Here is a 19514-nt window from a genome sequence, read left to right on the forward strand (position 1 = left end):
ATTCAGCCATACCTTCTGCTCACTGTCTGCTGTTTGCTTGTTGTGTGTTTAGTTGTGTATTTGTTTGTTTTTGCTCTTATTGAAGAAAATGCTGCTGCTGTAATAAGGAAATTTCCCCGCTGTGGGAAGAATAAAGTATAATCTAATCTAATCTAATCTTCCTGAACCGTTTCTGTGATCACCGGCCAAACACATCTATTAGCTCCGTACAAAACAAAGTCTTTCTCCCATCATCCCATCTGCCATGGCCATCGTCTGGTAAAAGTTCACATTTAACTACTTTTCCTATCAGCGTCTGTTACAGTTTCCGTTACACAGAACAGAGTGCAGCTCTCTGTTCAGGTTTTAGCTACACAAAATCAATCTGTGAAACATTTAATTGTTATTTTATGTCATTCTTTCTACTGCCAGACATGTAATATCAGTGTCTGTTACAGCCACTGTTTGGTATTTTATATATATATTTAATGCTTGTCCTACAATGTTGATGTAAGCAAAGCCTTATTTATAAAATGTCTCCAGCATAAACTGAAAAGAAAGCAGCTGCAATTTTTTTTTATTGCAATTAAAAACCTGTGTCAGTTGCACTTATACTGTCGTACAAATACAGAACATAAGCAGACCACTCCTGCATCAAACTGTTAAAATAACAAAAAGTACACACCTAAGTGGCAATGAATGGACAATAACAACAATAAAAACAGTGGTGGTAACACTCTAGGTAACGCCTCTAAAAATAGAGTTGTGAAGGGTAGTGACACCGAGGGTGATCACTGAAGGCAGCACTAACATGGACTAATTAGTGTGAAGGTAGTCTCAAGTGGGTTAGGGTTTTATCTGTCTTAATGTTTTTATTTTTAACTGTTTGTACTTGTGTTTTATCTGTTTAACTGATTTTGTGTAAAGCAATTTGAGTTGCCCTGTTGCTGAAATGTGCTCTACAGATAAAGCTGCCTCGCCTTAAGACAGTTAACTTCACCCTAAATACGATAGCAATATAAAAACTAAAATGAAAAGTGAATTTGTAGTTCTACGTCTAAATATTTATCCCCCACTCTGTACCTGTGTCATATTTCTTCTCCAGTTTGGAGATGAAGTCGTCAGCGTTGGCCTTCTCTGCAGCTTCCTTCACCTTCTCAATGGGGCAGTCCTTCAGGCCGTACGTGATGTTGTATATCAGCGAACCAGAAAACAGCACGGGATTCTGGGATACCAGGGCCATCTAAACACACACACACACACACACACACACACACACACGCACAGACAGTATTAGTGCTAGTTGGAATTTATGTGTGTTTGGTGCATAAACATTTAGTTTTACATGTCTGTGTGATTAGAAAGTGGAAAAAACCTAAACCTGCAACTCAAGATTTTAAAATCAATGTTTACACAAATAAAAGGAATTGAACTGTTGTTTCTCACAAACACCTCCAGATCTGTACGTCCGGTTTGAAGTTTTGTTTTTTTTTAACAATACTTTGACTCATACCAAATATCAAAACTAGAAACATGAATGTAGAGAATGTTAGCATGCTATCACACTAAACTAAGATGGACAATTACCATTACACATGTATATACTGTGTATTTATTTTTAATGTTCATATACAAACCCAACAAAAGAATATGTGTTTATATATTTAGCAGATATTAATGTCCTTTTTATGCTAGTATAATGTGTACAAATGCTAAATACAGCTGATAAAAGAAGTAATTGTATGAAAATGTATACCATATATTGTACAGTGCTGTTGATGGAAAGTTAAGGAAGATCAAAGAATTAAACAAAATAGTATATATATATATATATATATATTCTATTTTGTTAACCCTCATGTTGTCCTTGGGTCATATTGACCCGTTTTCCTAGTCAAAGTGGTGCAACTTGCCTTTGTTTACTTTAATGTATTTTTATCCTTTTTTTTTTACTTCTATATTGTGTTTTTGTCTTTTATTGTGAAACGATCCATCTGATATGGAAAGCTGTCATAGTAAATACAATTTACTCTCTTACAACAGAAAAAAAAAAGGCATGGGATAGACAAAACTGAGCATTCCTGAATTAAGTGTATTTTCTGCGGTGATTGAAGCCTCCTTCCATCGAGGCAGCTGTACCTTTTGATGAAGGTACTTGTGGTTGTAGTGGTGCAGCGGTTCTCCGTCCAGCAGGATCTGCCCCCCCTGAGGTTCATAAAGCCTCTTCAGGAGGCTGACACAGGAAGACTTCCCACTGCCGGAGGGACCCACCAGGGCGGTCATCTGTCCCGGCCGAAGTTCTATAGACACCGACTGTCCAGAACACGTTAATGATTATCTGGATTAATGTTTGACCTCATTCTAAATACAGTGGTGCTGTAGGACACAACGTACCTTCAAAGCTGGTTTGTCTTCAGAAGCGGAGGGATACGTGAAGGTGACATTTTGGAAAACAACTCTTCCCTCCAGCTTCTCAGGAGCTAACTCTCCCGCCGTCTCACACTGTGGTGTTCTGTCAAGATAACTGAACACTTTGGAGATGACTCCGACGGTGGACATCGTATCTCCGCAGCAATACAGAAGCTCCTGTGACACAAATACATTATCTCCGTCAACAACAGGCATTTTATTTTTCACAACTCAAATACATTCAAAGTTATTCTGCAGTGGGAAATAGGTGTAGCGCAGCTCACCTTTAAATTGATTGACATGGGCTTCTGGTACAGGAAGAAGGAGACGAGACTACCAGTGCTGAGGTGACCCGACAGGATGAGACCTCGGGCCTGGACCAGCATCAGGATCTTTATCCCCAGACTCACCAGCTACATGGAAACAGAGAATTACTCACGCTTTAGTTCAACTTTTCTTTAAAGCAACACTAGGGAACTTTTTGATAATTTCTCAAACTTTTGACTTAAAAGATTAAAAACAATTTTCACTTTCCCATAATAGTATTTAATGACCATGCATATTTTTATTTTATTATCTGTAATTATATGTCATATCTTCTGGATCTTCTATCTGGAAATGGGCCGCCATACAACATGTTCTCTGGCTCTCATATGATCCCTGGATGTACACCGCTGCCCTCTCACCCTGCGTATTAAGCAGAAGACTGAGCTGTAGATGCGTGAACGTCTCTGCACGGCGCACATGCGGTCCAGAGACTCCTTAAACCTTCTCAGTTCGTCTTTCTCTGCCTTAAAGCTTCGGACCGTGTGAATCCCGCTGAAGGTCTGGAAGGCCAGGTCTTTGTTCTGAGCGTGGCAGTCCTGCATCTGATCTTTCAGCTCCTGTTGGAAAAAGACAGATTCAGCTCAAGGACAAAGCCAACGAGCAGACTGATGACTCAGGACATCATCACAGGTTCAGGTCTGCTTCTTCTTGACATCATTTCCTCAGTTTCTTATCTTTGATGTCACATTTTGCACTACAGTTCCTAGTGCATTTAAAGGTTGGACTGGTTGTCATGCTTTGGAAAAACAAAATCCTTCAACTGCTGAGGAACTGTGTTTATCATTAACTTAATTATTTTCAGCTCCAAGCAATGGATGTTCTTACTGTTTCATATTGTAACTTAGTTATCCTTCTTATCTTCCTCCTCCTTCCAAAGATACAAACTAAATCCACCCTGCCTCTTCCCTTTTCCTGACTTATATATCAACGTATTTGTCTATTTTTTTAATCTTGTCTGGTGTAGTGCAGGACAACAAATTCAACATTTGTGGCTTGATTCTATTTTCATACTTAATGATCACCCTCCAGACATAAAAAATGATCTGTTTTGAATAATAATGTGTCTATGTTTTTATTCATGAACTCATGAAAAAGATGTAAAGTAAGCAAAGAGACAGAAGTTCCCCTTCAGCAGATTAATGTGAAAATGACTTTCTAATTTCAAACTGCACATAGACAAACATCAAATTTAGTAATTCAACATTTATCCACTTCCATCTAGGAATGACTGACCAAATCAGTAACATTTTGCATTGGAGCTCCACTTACTGGTGACTGAAAGCACCAGTTACCCCTTAGCTGTGATATACAGTAAAATACTTCCTTGTTAAAGGCTGACTGAAGAACTGCAAAAGCTGGAGAGACCAACAGCAGACAGACCTACTGACCTCCTGAACACTGTTGCTTAGATACAATTAATGAACTACATTGTCAGTGACTACAAATCTTTCAGAAAAGTGATTCAAAATGTCCCTGAATACAAACAAAGTAGAAACCAAACCAACAAAACACTTGTGATTATGGTTGGTTAAGCAAAAACACTATAAAACCCGTTGCCTATTGAGAGTAGTCCAGGGTCAATCTCCTCACACCTACCTTGGACAAGGTGATGTATTTGTTCTGCAGGAAGGCCAAAAGCGGCATCTCTATGCAGGTGAGCACAGTGAGCTCCCAGGACAGGCCCAGCATCACTGTGAGCATGAGGCCGGTTTTGACTGAGCTGCGGACCAGCACGTTGGCGTTCAGTGCAACTGTGCGGCCCATCCTGTCCACGTCCGAGTGCAGGCGGGAGGAAAGACGTCCTGAGTGGGGAAAGGGAGAAAAGGCAACATTCAAGAGCAGTTTCAATGCTTGTTACATATTATCGAGATAACACACACATTTTTACAGTTTGTGTTTGTCCCTTTCCTGTTTCAACATGACATCGTACCCCATCCCAAGATCCATGCTCACAGACCTTGAGGCACATTCCTGTTAAGTTTGTGAGGGTTTAGGGTTACGTTACATTACATTACATGTAATTTAGCTCACGCCTTTAACCAAAGCGCCTTCTAATTAAGTGCTTTTAACATTGAACCTTGGGTTGTTTCACTGTCAAAATCATCAAGTCCGTGAGGGCTCTCTTACAGACCTTTGGACCCCTTCATGAACACTTTCCGATGTACAGTATGTCCTCATTTCTCTAGACTTTGTCTGACAACACAGGTCATAGTGTTGTGACGTTAAACCATGATGTTACCAGGGGTTAACAAGGAGGACTGTCGCAAAGTGCTGATCAATTCCTATTTATACCATTTTGTGCCCTCCCACCTCTCGCACATATGTACATGTTCAAAAAATAGGTGTTTTTTTTTTTTTTTACTCTAAATCACTGCATCCCTGAAACATAATAACCAACATGTTTACTGTGTGGTTCTCACCAGGATTGTTCTCCTCAAAGAAGTGCATGTCCTGCTGCAGGAGGGTGTGAAACAGCAGATGTTTCAGTCTCCTGTTCAGTCTGGTCAGGGTGCACATAAATATGCCTCCTCTACAGCCGGAGAACAGAGCGCTGTTGGATGGAGACATTTAAAACGACAGTTTATTTTCCACATCACTGAAACAAATGACATTTCTCTACAACACAACGGACAAGAATATATACACATTTTATCTCATTACCTTCCAAGAGAGACAAGTGCCAGCTGGCCAACTGCGTAAAAGAAGCTGGTTTGAAGTAGTTCACCTCTGAGCATATCAATGACGTTCCCCTGATACAGTGGGATGTATGTATCACCTGTCAGGACAGGTGAATGACACGGATTAGGTAAACAGGAAATTATACAATGTTTCTGTGATGTAAGCGTCACAAATGGATACAAACAAATGCACTTTTAACTTCTCTTTGAGTAACTCTTGCTAAAAAACTAAATTGGCCATCTGGTTTTAGGAAATTGCTGAGCATATTCTAAAAATTAAACTCTATCTTTGTGACCCATTTTAAAAGATTGACGTCAGGTGAAACCAATGGAATCGGGGCTGAGTACTACAGACAGGGTAGGGAAGTTAGAAAGTACTGAAAGACAGAATAACACATTGTTGGATTTAGTCTTTTGTTGATATCAAGAATGTTTCCACTTTTAAAAAATGAATCCGTTTCTGTATTCTTCAGAAAATACAAGGGAGTAAGATTGCAAAAAGGTAAGAAGGCATATGCAGGTGTACAATGGGAAATATTCTGCAGAACATCGACATTTCACACTTACAGATGACACCTAAGATGAGGAAACCGAAAGCTGCAATAAGGTAAAGGGTGTCTGGTTTGAAGTATTTCAGCATTCTCATAAGGAGCGGCCAGGCATCCTGTTTAGGGTTATACTTTTTCTTTGTTGCATCACCACCGAGGCCCTTTTCCCAAACCACGCAGGCCAGCGACGAGGACACCAGGCCCAGGAGCAGTACGCTGAGGTCAGGAGATGGTCCTGTGTACGCCTCCGAGGGAGGCGCCGTAAAGATCCGTCCGCTTTCAAACACAGGAGAGAGAAGGCAGAGGAGGGCCACCAACCGGCGGAGCACAGCCTGGGGCTTCCCATCCGTCAGCGCGGATGTGAAAACATGGAGAATGGCCCACTTTGCTGCTCCAAAGGCCCACACACCTGCCAGTCCACCACAGCTGGAGCACCTCAGCAACACCAGTCCGGCCCACAGTGCCAAACAAAGCACTGCGTCGAACACAATAATGAATAATCCACATGCTGACACTTGATTCATTTTCCTTTGTTGGACGATGAGACTGTAGGAGGTTCTATCGGATCCTGGAAAGACACATATTTATATTATACAATTTAAGTTACAGTACTTAAGTATAATATTTCACTCTGAAATGTAATGGAGCAGAAGAATAAAGCAGCATAAATGACAAAAAAGTAAAGTACCTCAAAATTTTACTTAATCAACAGTGCATGAGTAAAAACACAAAAACATTATTTTCTGACTTGTCTGTTAGTAGTGTGTGGGAATGTTAGTCTATCTTTTAGACAAGCCTTTAAAATCTATCTATCTATCTAGCTATATATCAGTAAATAATATCTATCTATCTATCTATCTATCTATCCTTTAAGATATATCTATCTATCAATCTATCTATCTATCTATCTATCCTTTAAGATATATCTATCTATCAATCTATCTATCTATCTGTAAATAACATCTATCTGACTAGCCTTTAAGATATATCAATATATATATATCTGTAAATATTATATATCTATCTAGCTTTTAGATTAGACTTTTAGATGTAGATAGAGAGATAGAGAGATAGATATTATTTATAGATAGATAGATAGATAGATAGATAGATAGATATTATTTATAGATAGATAGATAGATATTATTTATAGATCGATAGATAGATATTGTTTATATAGATAGATAGATAGATAGATAGATAGATAGATAGACAAGTAGGTGTGTAATGTGATGTTGTAAAGAGTATTGTCACATGAACAGATTGAAGGACCCCAGGGAGATTAATTAGCTTTTACCTTATGCTAAAGCTAATGGGGATCCAAGTAAAACAAACATGTGAACTAAAAGTATGTCCTTTAAACGTGCTTGCATGCACTCTGCACATTGGATGTGCATGAGTTTGCAAAATTATGTACAAAAAGATATATATTGCACTTTGCCAAAGTTGCAGAGAATATAAATGTACATGTGAGTCCACTTACAGTTAGTGAGAGTACACTGGGACCTCAGCAGCATCCAAGTCCACTGAAGTCCATCAAACATCACTTATACCTATAAGATTATACATGTTAACGGTCATTTTAACGAGCTACAAAGCGTTACGTTATTTTAGAAGCTCTTTTGTACAGTAGGTTTTGGTAACGTTAGCTAAAATGTTAATAACGCTTGTTAATAACATTTTAGGGTCACTTGTGACTTTGCTCCTGTTAAACATTTAGCTAACCAAGTCTGTAACACGTTAACATGTTCTTACACTTGAGGTTATTGAGCCTAATTTGGATATCTTACCGTGTGAGTCCCTCACAGTCGACAGTTAGCTACAGTTAGCTTACAGCTACAGCGAACTGGTTGATTTTCACTTTTACTTTCTGTTTGGTGCCGCGTGATTTAACTGTATCAACCCCGTACACCAGAAACACAGAGATAACACACGACATGGCAAACACGGGACTCAATAACTTCTTTTCTTTTTTTTGTCATAAACTTGACACTTTTTAAGCATGAGCTTCCAATTTTACTCTCATAAACAGACTTAACGGCTGTCAACAGCCATGCAAGCTGTGTTTCCTAGGATAGCGAAGGCGTGACCCAACCTCCTCTGCCTCTGATTGGCTAGTACGTTGCCGTCGTTGTTTGGATTGGTTAGCTAGTCATGGGGAATTAGATTGATTAGGGTAAGCCAATCAGAGTCAGAGTAAGGCACAGTAGGGCGGGACATCTAAAAAAAAACACACAACAAAGATAACTTTGATATTCAAATATTTATTTTTCCTGTGATCATAATGTATAAATAAAGCATTTATAATAACGATATAATTTGGCCCAAAGCAGCTAATATAACCTCACATTGCAGAAAGGAGCCTCTGGTTACACTTTCATTTACTGCAGCTCAAACCTGAAATGTGTATTTAATTTTCAGCACGTACGACATAAAATAGTCTCCATGTTCATTTATCAAAAGAGACATGCATCTGTCACATACAGTAAAATCTTTGATTGATACTGAAGATAAACTCAGTTACAGTGTCATAAAACTCCTCCGTTACATCAAAATATTCCTCTCATTCAATGTTTCACGACATGAAATCTTCTGCTTCTGTCTTCCTGAAAGGGTTTGATTTCATCCCGTGGCTGTAAACGCGCCAGTTCTATAAAAAAGGCACAGTTGCATTGAGGAATAAGAAGCGTGTTAACACTAAAACACATGAGTAATTACAGCTTGAACATACATTAATTCATAGATGTGTGACAGTGAATGACAATGATCTACAGCATCACATACTCATCAACATCGGTGTAAGATACTCAGCATGATGCGTTCAATGTCTTCACAAAAAATTGAAATATACATTCCCCTACTTTGAAGATATGGAAGATGTCAAAACATTTTCTATCTCCTGTTGTTACAGATTAAAGGCCTACTGTAACACTAGATAATTAAAGGTTGAATCTAGTGATATCTTATGTTTTTCGTATTGTTAATACATATATGCAATAATATATATTAAAACAGTGAATGCATCTTTTTAGCCATTATATCTCTTATCTTCCTCTGTGCTATTCCTCCTGTTTGAGTGGCATTTGGTGTCCAGCTGTCTTAGGAAATCCCCGAGGTCTAGGGATGTAACGGTGCATCATGAATCAGTTACTATCAATATAAACGTGTAAGGATTACAACCGGTTGAGATTTAAACATATTTACCGTGGTGTAATTATTAATCGGCCTAGAGCGTAATCTACTTTAGATTTCACTTGTTTGACTCCAGTCAATACTTTGTCATCTTCTTTGTTTATTTGTTAGAAGAAATTTCTTTTGTATTTGTTTCAGTTATTTTGATGTGGGATTTGTTTTTTAAAATCTAATCTATATTTTATTTTTGTCATTTTAGATCAAATAAAATTCCAGTTGCACTTTTTTATAAGAGGACACATCTGTTGTTTTGCATAAAGGAATATTTTTCGGTCATTTGTCTGCAGCTCAAAGAAATCCTGACAAAATCTTATTGGAAACTTAAAAATCGGGTTGGAGTTGAGTTAATCGCTACATCCCTACTGAGGTCATTACAAAATGAAATTATATATTTGTGATATATCTGCTGCTTTGTCTGGGGCTTTTCAAGACTATTCTTTTGGGGACTTCTTCCCTTTATTATAGTGACGGTAGATAGACATGAAAGGGGGAGAGAGAGAGAGAGAGAGAGAGGAAGAGAGAGAAAGGGAGAGAGAGAGAGAGGGAGAGATGGGGGGATATCACGCAGCAAAGGGCCACGGGTCGAATTCAAACCTGGGTCACTGCAGGACTCAGCCTACATGGGGCGCACACTCTTACTGGGTGAGCTACAGGTCGCCCCATTTGGGGCTTTTTAAATTAAATATAGCTTTAAAGGGGTAAAGAAAGAGGGGATGACACACAGAAAAGGGCCACGGGTTGGATTTGAACCTGGGTCACTGCAGGACTCAGCCTACATGGGGCGCACACTCTTACTGGGTGAGCTACAGGTTGCCCTTTTTGGGTTTTTTAAAATTAAATATAGCTTTAAAGGGTAAAGAGATGTGGGGATGACACACAGAAAAGCGGGGGAGCTACAGGTCGCCCTAGATCTGCTGATCTGTCTGCTGCATTTAAACAAAGTGGAAACTCTGCTCAACTGGCACCAACAGGCCAGGTCTGGTTCTGGAGCGCATCCAAACACAAAAAAACATCAGTGATAAGGACATTAAGATGGTGACCAGGGCTCAAAATTAACTTTTTCTCCCACCAGCCACATGGCTAGTGAATGTTCAGATGTGTCCAGACACCAGTAGATCACCATTGTTCTGTGGCTGGTAGACGGGGCTAAGTTTGAACCCTGATGGTGAATATTACACATGTTGAGGCACTACGTTAAGGAGTATTAAGAGCTGTATTATATCAGTCAGTTATGCATTTTCGATGCAGACATATCTAAATTAATTTTGAATCAGTCATTACTACTAATTCATTTGACACACTTCTTGTCTGAGGCCAGGTAGAATAATAAATATAGAAAATATAGAATAATAACACCAGACGTACATATCCTTTAACTCCTGATAATTAAGCACTCTATAGGAGAACGTCCTACTCCGCTGTGTTTACCATCACCTTGATTTCACCCATATTTATGTCAACAATCAGTTTATTTCTTATTATTTTTTGGCCTGTACTGTATCGTCCCACAGTAACTAATCAGACTCCTTCGACGCGTCTGTCAGATCAACATTCAACTCTCCAGCAAACATTGGGACTGTGAACGCAACCATTGCAGCAACTGACGGGATTGCATTTCACTAAAATCATATTTCATATGATTTCACGTGACAAATACACTGATTGATTGATGTAACTTGGCTTGATGAAGTGAGATACCTCATATCGTCTCCGTGGGGTGAAAACCTTGTATGTCTGAAACCGTTCTTTTTCAGGAAATTAAAAAAAAAAAAAGCTAATTAAAAAACATTTTTTTGAGTTATTTACCTCAGACAAAGTCACTGTTTAACCCTCTATTGCATGGTGTTTCCATATGGCAACAAATCATTTTTCTTAGTTTTTTTCACAATAAAGCATATAAAATGCATGGTTTTCTTTTGAAATGAAAAGTGTTGAAGTGACATTTTGAAGTGTTATTAATTTGATGACTTCACATAACCAGGAAATCCTGTTTCCCGCCCCTTTTCCGGACATGTAACACACTAAAGATCCCGTTCCAGGATCACCCAAAATGTGGTTGTTTTTCTTAATTTTAGAAGCATTTCTTTGAAAAAAAAATTAACCGTTATCTGGGTTAAGTAAACTTTTCATTTTAGTCACTTAAACCAGTTAAAATGCTATATTTTTCTATAAAAGGCTCAAATTAATTTGATGCAATATGGCATATAAGGTATTTTTTCAATAAAAACATGGTTTTAAAGAAATAATTGATTTCTTGGCACTTTCCACAAATGCGCGCCCCTTTAACTATTTAAAAAACAATTGCATTATTTAAGCAACCTGGAGTCATAAAAACACATCAGGACCTTTTTACCAGGTATGAAAAATAATTCATGCAACAGAGGGTGAAATATCTGTAAAATATGTAAAGATGTACATATGTAAATAGCACCGATTAATGAAAATAGACGTAAAAATACAGAATACGGAGATACAAGGTTTCTGCCCTGACAGCGACGATATAGACAGCTTGTGTGATCACGTAGATTCGACCAGCAGCATTTTGTAATTATTGTACAACCATGTTGTTGCTGTAAGTGCACATCTCTTCATTTTGGTAAGTAGGATCAAGTGTCTAACTTTGGATAAACTGTGCAAAATTATATTCTATATATATTATCTGTCCGGTCTGAGCCGGAGTGTGTGATGTGTGTTAAATGTCACACGGTGAGATCTGGTCCACAGGCCGGTCATGTGCTGTACTCTGCCCCGTTGGACGAGGCCTTGTCTTTGTCTCCCTCTGTGGGGACGCTGATGTACTGGCAGCCGGGAGCCAGGGCCACAGCTGGTTCAGGGGCAGCCGGGGTCTGACCCTGCTGGGACAAGGCCCTGTCCCTCTTATCCAGCCAGCAGAAGGACACCATGAGGAACACAGCGGAGGAGGCCACCACGGCACTGCAGGCAAAGAAGACGTGGTAGTACTGGCCTGTCTTATCGATCAGGACTCCTAAAAACAACAACAACAAGACAAACCATCTTAGATAGATAGATAGTAGATATAGATAGATAATAGATTAGATAGATATAGATGGAGATAGATAGATCTGTATATGATAGATAGATAGATAGATAGATCGATAGATAGATCGATAGATAGATAGATAGTAGATAGATAGATTAGTTTTAGATAGATAGATATATAGATAGTATATAGATAGATAGATAGTAGATAGATAGATAGATAGATAGATAGATAGTTATATAGTAAGATAAGATAGATAGTAGATAGATATAGATGATATATAGATAGATAGAATTATATAGATAGTATAATAGATGATGATAGATAGATAGATAGAGATAAGATATATAGATAGATAGATAGATTATAGATAGTTTATAGATAGATAGATAGATAGATAGTATTATATAGATATATAGATAGATAGATAGTATATAGATAGATGATAGATAGATGATAGATAGATAGATAGATAGAAGAGATATAATAGATAGATAATGATAGATAGATAGAATAGATAGATAGATAGATAGATAGATAGATGAAGATAGATGATATATAGATAGATAGATAGATATATAATAGATAGATAGTTATATATAGATAAAGATATATAGATAGATATATAGATAGATAGAAAATAGATAGATAGATAGAATTTAGATGAATAGATAGTAGATAGATAGATAAGATATAGATGTATGATAGATAGATAGAATAGAGATAGATGATAAATAGATAGATAATAATAGATTAGAAGAAGATAATAGATAATATATAGATAGATGATAGAAGATATATAGATAGATAGAAGATAGATAGATAGATATGATAATGATATTTGTTGATCCCAAAAAAAGGGAAATTACGGTGTTAAAGCGAACACGTACATTAGTCACACAACACAGAATATACATACAAATGAGAACTAGTAAAATATACATACATACAGTTAATGAAATATAATAATAATAATAATGGTAAAAATAATAGGATAAAATATAGAATAAAATAGAACAAATATTATAATAGATACAGGATGGGAAAACAAAATGTGCAACTGCTTATAATAATATGCAAATGTAATGAACCAATGGTGCAGGTTGCCCTAGTTGCCGTAGTGTGGTTCTAAAAGTCTCTCACCCCAGTGATGACGTGTGAAGAGTTTTAATCCTGTGGTAGGAATGATTTCCTGTAGCCAAGCTGTTGGAGCCTCGTAGAGAAGCTGCTAACTGGGAATGGGTTTCTCTCCCATCATTGTAGGAAAAAGTGGGCGGCGCAACGTTGTTTACTGTTTATTTACTGTTTATTTACTGTTTATTTCCTGTTTATTTCCTGTTTATTTACTGTTTATTTACAAGGCTTTATGTGGAAAACTGCAGCTGTGTTTCGCTGCTACATTTTACTAAAACATCATATCAGATAGCTCACAGACACACAGCAGACTTATTGGACGCTACGCTTCAGTAAATTAGGAAAGAGGGTTTGAGGTTTCCACATTTTATAAAAACATACGTAATTATATAAAAGGATTTTGTATGAATTATGTATTGCAGTGAGAATTAAATTGACAATTGTGAAAATGTGTTACGTAGGGACTCCTCTTATTCACTTCTTCTTCTTATTGTTTATATGTACTTTTGTAATTTTTTGATTGTTCCCGGGGGTATTTTTTTTACATGTTGTAATTTGAGGTATTGTTTTATGATCTGATTATTTTTATGATCAGATTATTTAATTGTACTGTCATTTTTTAGATGGTTTTTTAATTACTTTTTATTTGTGCTGTAATCAAGGCGTCATTGGAAAAGAGAGCTTGCTCTCAATGGCCCTCCCTGAATAAATAAAGGATATAATAATAACAATATTAATAATGTCAACATTTAATGTTTTAACATTTCATTTAATACGTCTTTACTCTTTCAGTTCAGTTGGAAGCTGCTTGTCTTGTTTTTTAATTCCCTGCACTGCTTTTTTTTTAATCTGCTGTTGATTTGACTCCTCCTCTAACATCTGATTTCTTTACTTGACTTTGGCTTATCATGCCGGTCGTGTAGTACATGTTGTTCTGTTCCTTTTGTACATTTGTCATTTTGTTATGTACCTTTGACTTTGGCTCGACTTCTGTTGTTTTAAATGTGTTATCTAAATTTACACAACGTGACTATTTCTTTTTAGAATTTCCTCTAAAGGAACACATCTGTTGTAGATGAATGTAGACCAATGCAAGTGTTAAATACTAAGTGTTAATTGTCACTTGCAATACATAAATCATACAAAATGTTTATAAATAATTACGTATGTTTTATTAAATGTGGAAAACTCAATCATTTTGTGTAAAAACAGAAAGGAACTCATATATATTATTTGAGTCTGATATGGATGTGAACTATAACTAGACAGGTTGGCGGAGGCCCACAACCGCGAGGCGATAATTCTAGTTTACTACCAATTATATTTGCTTTTACATTGGTTAAATTTAGCCGTGCTAGTAGTACGCTACCTGAACCTCCAGGTTCAAACCAGTGGCAGCAACCTGTTGATCCTATTTAACCCTCGTGTTGTCTTTCGGGACCCTCGCGTATCCTTCAGGTCAAACTGACCCGTGACTTATTTGGGGTTTTAAAAACTATTCTGATTTAAAATTTTACTTTAAAATCTATTGACAAATAGTTAACAAAATTTCTCACTTTCAAACAATTGAGATAACATATATGTTTAGGAAATGCAATGAGTCTCTACTAGAACACAATTAAAAATGAAAGTGGGATTCGTTTTTTGTCATAATTCATGTTAAAAATCCACCATGTGATCATTCTTATCTTGGAAAAAACATAAGTGGCGGTCATATCACAGAATAATTTTCTGAATTGAGTCAAGAATACATGTTTATCACAGAAAATAAGGAAAGGCCGTTGATTGTCAGGTATAAAATTTTTTATATTTGTACCATTTTTTCTTCTTGTAAAAATCTGAAATGGGTCAATTTGACCCGGATACCATACAAGGGTTAAACAGATTTACTAAGTGAACTAATACAATGAGAGCCGTGATGAAATAAAAGTAATTTCCCGTTATGCACTAAAGGTTTTGACCACCTTTAATCTCCCAAACATCTGAAAAATATTACCTCTTGTAGGATTTTTAGGAATGGCTTTGAAGCTCAGTGCACTCTTCATGTTTTCTGTCTACCTGCCGTAGATCTACAGCCAACTTGAAATAGATTCAAAACGTAGGAGTCACATGTGCAGTCAGATGGCCTGCATGTGTGCCGTGTTTCTGCTTGTTTGTGTTATGTGAACGGCATAAATACGGGGATGAAACATTCCTCCAGCCCGGGGGCTGTTGCTGTGAATAACATCCTGTTCTGAGTTAATTTGTCCGGTACGCACGGGGAACAAAAGGAACGAGTGTGCGCTTCATTCTGAAGGAGTGGAGTTTAAGATCAGTGGCCGGGGAGAAAGGGCCGAGGCTGCCTCGTCTCATATGACAGCATGTTGATCTGAGCGCTCATGTCTCCGTTACCATGGATACGAGTCCTAACAGGACCCCTTCACACATCTGAACGCCTCGGCTCCTTTACAACTTAAAACGGGTTAGGTTGTCATCGAAGGAAATAGGTTTTAGGTCTGTAAATCCCTTATAATTCTATAGAAAGTTGTCTACAAAAGCACTTAATTATTGGGTCTGAATTACAGTGTAGTCTATTCCACTTTCCACTTCCAGGATTGCTCCGGTGCTGCAGGAAATTCCGCCGTATGCGTGTATTTTCCGTTTCCTTCCGCTTTCTTTGAGTTGAAATTTTAAATTTATTATGTTTGTTTTGCCCACAACTCAAAGCGTCACAGAGGAGTGAAGAAACCAGAAAATATTCACATTTAAGAAGTTGGAATCAGAGAATTCTTTTCATAAAAAAATGACTCAAACAGATTAATTGCTAATAAAAATAGTTGGCGATTCATTTAATAGTTGACAACTAATTGATTCATCTTTGCAGATCTAAACTCAACCAGTGAACCAGTCGTCCTCCGGAGCAGCTCTTCCAGGATTAAAGCTGTTTATTCCTAAATCTCCAATCTGCCTGAAGCCTGGAAGAACCAGCTGAGGCAAATTCTGTGCAGACTTTGTGATTATAAGATAGTGTGCCCCACATACCCACCAGATCTCTGTGTACGTTACCTGCCAGCGGAGGCCCGATGAGCAGCGTGACGCTCTCCATGATGGCGAGCAGACCTAGAGCCGAGGGGAAGCGGCTCATCTCCACTATCTCCATGAGGACGGTGAACATCAGGGAGCCCACCACGCTCATGGACAGCCCGTAGACCACCACGTAGACCAGCAGCACGGGGAAGCTGGGCCCGACGCAGCAGATGCTGTTGCTGAGCCCGTTGACCAGCAAAGCAGCGGAAAACACGTAAATGTGACGCCCTTTGAACCACGACATGCTGAAGAGGATGCCGAAGGGCGGCCGCACCACGATGTTGACCATGCCCAGGATGGAGAGCAGCAGCGCGGCCCGGCTCTGCTCCATGTCGTTAGCTGTGGCGTAGGGAACCAGGTAAATCAAAGGCACCACGAACCCAAGCATCATCCAGGTGATGCCTATGGCGTACACACAGTAACGTGCGTTGTAGCACAGCTGATCAAAGGCCATGTGTTTGCACAGAGAAGCCCCCAACGAGCTCCACATCCTTCTCATCCTCCCTTTCTGCGTCCTCACAGGTTCCTCCTCAGGCGGAGGGGGTCCGTGGTTCATGAGCGGCTGGCCGCGATGCTTGGGGGGCTGCAGGGGCCTCATCACCGCTCCACACACGCAGCAGTTCAGCAGCACGGCCCCCAAAACCAGGAAACTGCCCCTCCAGCCCAGCTCCGTGTGGAGGTAGTCACCCAGGAAAGGCAGAAAGCACAGGCCCAGCGCCGTGCCCGTGGACGACAGCGCGTTGGCGAACGCACGGCGACGCACAAAGTAGTGCCCGAGGATGGTCACCGCCGGCTGGAAGCTGAAGCAGAAACCGAGGCCTGTAACGACGGGAGAAGACGTTCAGAAAGATACCACATCAGAGGTGAAGATGTGTTCATGGACTTTAAAAACTATGCATAGAAAATAAAATGTAAAGATGCGTCCCTGACCAATCGGAAGCATTCTGAACATTTGATTTAAATCTGGTTTATTACAACTTGGCTCTTTATTTCAAAGTTTTTTATCTACAATTCTTAACGGAAATAATAAGATTGTCAAGTGAGTTGCTGAGACCGGAAACAGTGACACAAAGTCAGACCATCAGAGCAAGTCAGCTGATCTTATTTGGAAGATAAAACTAGAACAAATTATTAGTTTCTAAAAAGACTTCCTGGTTCAACTATTACTGTATTGTATTTACCGTAGTTTTGCTAAGGGAAACCTTATTACCTACTTTTTCGATTTCCCTTTGAACAAAGTCCTTTATATTATCTGGCTGAACTGTCGGTACGTTTACCATCTCAGTAATTACTTTGGCGAGTGCAGTTTAATCTTAAATGTCATAAAGTCATCTGACTTAAAAAATTAGACCAAAATTGTAATGAATTGGAATTATCCTTCATGTTTAAACTGGCTTTTATTTATCTATTTTAACGGAGCAGTGTGTCGGATTAAAATGGATCTATTGGCATGAATTTAATATCAATATTCATATATATTTTCATTAGGGGTGTGCAAAAAAGTCAATTGACATTTGTATTGCGATTCAAGCTCTACAGATTCAACATCAATTCATTGAATTCTTAAATTTTTTAAGTATTTTTTTGTAACGGCGTATACTATCACCTGGGAAAAGGAAATACATGTACATACTGTAAATCTTTTTTTTTAATTGAGAACCGTTTTTGAATCAAAAAGCAATTTTGAATCGAATCGTGACCTTTTTTGAATCGTGCGCCCTAGTTTTCATTAGTGTCTAATATATAGTAGATATATAATAGACTGAGACCCCAGATCTATAAGAGAAGCGGGTCCTCTTCTCTTGAGCTCCCCATGTTGCACCACCATGTTTCTACAGTAGCCCAGAAAGGACAAACCTTCCAAGGCTTTCCGTGTATTTTCCTCCCATGCTTTTATTTTGACACAGTTACTTTTAATTCATGTCATTTTTCTTGATTTCTTTCTTCAAAAAGATAGAACGTAAATATGAACTTGCAGAAAAACTAAATCAGATGTTGTGTTTTGAATTTGGTTTCCTCGTTTGAAACAAAAAACAAATAACCCACATGACTACGTGTTTTTGGTTTCTAACGATAAAAACAAATTGAACGTGAACATTTTCATTCTTCGATCCAAAAGGAATGACGATCAAAGAATTTGCCATAAAAAAGGGCTGTTTTGGATCTATTTGTTAGCTTTTTTGATTCTGACACCAGAAATATGTTTTTTTCGTTTTTTTAATTTTGTAATTACAAATGAATAACCGATCATCCATGATCACGATTATCCATCAATCCATTATCAATGACACCCTGAGCCGATCTGCAACCTCACAGATACTGTAGGTAGTGATGGCCAAATGAAGCTTTGTGAACCAGTGTCTTTATTTTCTGAGCCCACTAGATGGCGCTCTTGGTTTTAAGAGAAAGGCCTAAGGCATTGCAATTCACTATGTTCTCAACCAATTGTTGAACAGAGAGCGCCATGTAGTGGGCTCAGAGAATAAAGATACTGGTTCATGAAGCTTCATTCAGCCATCACTAACTGTAGGTGCCACTAAATCCTACGCACTGCTCCTTTAACTTTAAAGCTGCATTTGTTGATTTCTCCGACCACTTGTGGGCCGAAAACAACTCTAACACACTTTTGCTTTATTAAATTGTCCTTGCTAATGTCTGTTTTACACATGGAGCAACGCTAAGCTTTCATTTGGACTCATCGTTTTGTCCAATATTTCTGGTTTTGGTCTCCGCTAACTCCAGAGGACACTCTTCAGCCGCCAGGTGTTCGTCTCGTCTCCGGCTGCCGGTCGGTGGCGGCCAGGTGGAGCGCCGCTGCCCGTCACGTGCCAGCCGGGGTAATAAATGTGCTGCATGTTGGCTGACCTGTGATAACCCCGGCTGTGATGTAGAGCTGTGTGATGGACTGGGTAAACGAGCTGGCAGCCATTCCCAGCCCGCTCAGGACGCCGCCCAACATGACCGTCGCTCGGCAACCAAGTTTCTCCACCAGCACGCTACAAAAGGGACCTGTGGATCAGATGTAATGCTCTTAGTTTAATGCACTCCGGAGCAGGAGGGGACAAAGGCTTATACAAAAGAGGCGAGGTCTCTGCTGATGGTGTTTAGCTGTAATCTGTACCGGATGAATGAAAGCATGACTGAACATATGTTTGCTCTCTCTCTCTCTCTCTCTCTCTC

General features: G+C 38.7%; 2 protein-coding genes across 4 annotated transcripts in view; both read right to left on the reverse strand.

Annotated features, from left to right (window-relative positions):
- The window catches only part of tap2t (transporter associated with antigen processing, subunit type t, teleost specific), an 11465-nt gene extending 3435 nt beyond the window's left edge, over positions 1–8030 (reverse strand). Inside the window, exons 1-11 of one of the 2 annotated variants that reach the window (XM_032501602.1) lie at positions 7732–8030; positions 7425–7494; positions 5961–6509; positions 5377–5491; positions 5136–5266; positions 4312–4517; positions 3075–3272; positions 2673–2801; positions 2374–2565; positions 2119–2292; positions 1063–1222 (exon numbers count right to left, since the gene is read on the reverse strand). In XM_032501602.1, coding sequence (XP_032357493.1) covers positions 1063–1222; positions 2119–2292; positions 2374–2565; positions 2673–2801; positions 3075–3272; positions 4312–4517; positions 5136–5266; positions 5377–5491; positions 5961–6465 — 1810 coding nt within the window. In that variant the 5' untranslated portion in view covers positions 6466–6509; positions 7425–7494; positions 7732–8030. The remainder of the gene's footprint in view (positions 1–1062; positions 1223–2118; positions 2293–2373; positions 2566–2672; positions 2802–3074; positions 3273–4311; positions 4518–5135; positions 5267–5376; positions 5492–5960; positions 6510–7424; positions 7495–7731) is intronic. The other variant, XM_032501603.1, reaches the window with a different exon arrangement.
- A 159-nt stretch (positions 8031–8189) lies between these two features.
- slc16a5a (solute carrier family 16 member 5a) overlaps positions 8190–19514 on the reverse strand; it is a 49105-nt gene continuing 37780 nt past the window's right edge. For both annotated transcript variants that reach the window (XM_032501608.1, XM_032501609.1), the window contains 3 exons: positions 19200–19343; positions 16314–17153; positions 8190–12119 (listed from right to left, as the gene is read on the reverse strand). In XM_032501608.1, the coding sequence (XP_032357499.1) occupies positions 11863–12119; positions 16314–17153; positions 19200–19343 (1241 nt within the window). In that variant the 3' untranslated portion in view covers positions 8190–11862. The remainder of the gene's footprint in view (positions 12120–16313; positions 17154–19199; positions 19344–19514) is intronic.

Source organism: Etheostoma spectabile, chromosome 21 (assembly GCF_008692095.1).
Source record: "Etheostoma spectabile isolate EspeVRDwgs_2016 chromosome 21, UIUC_Espe_1.0, whole genome shotgun sequence".
Lineage (NCBI taxonomy): Eukaryota > Metazoa > Chordata > Actinopteri > Perciformes > Percidae > Etheostoma > Etheostoma spectabile.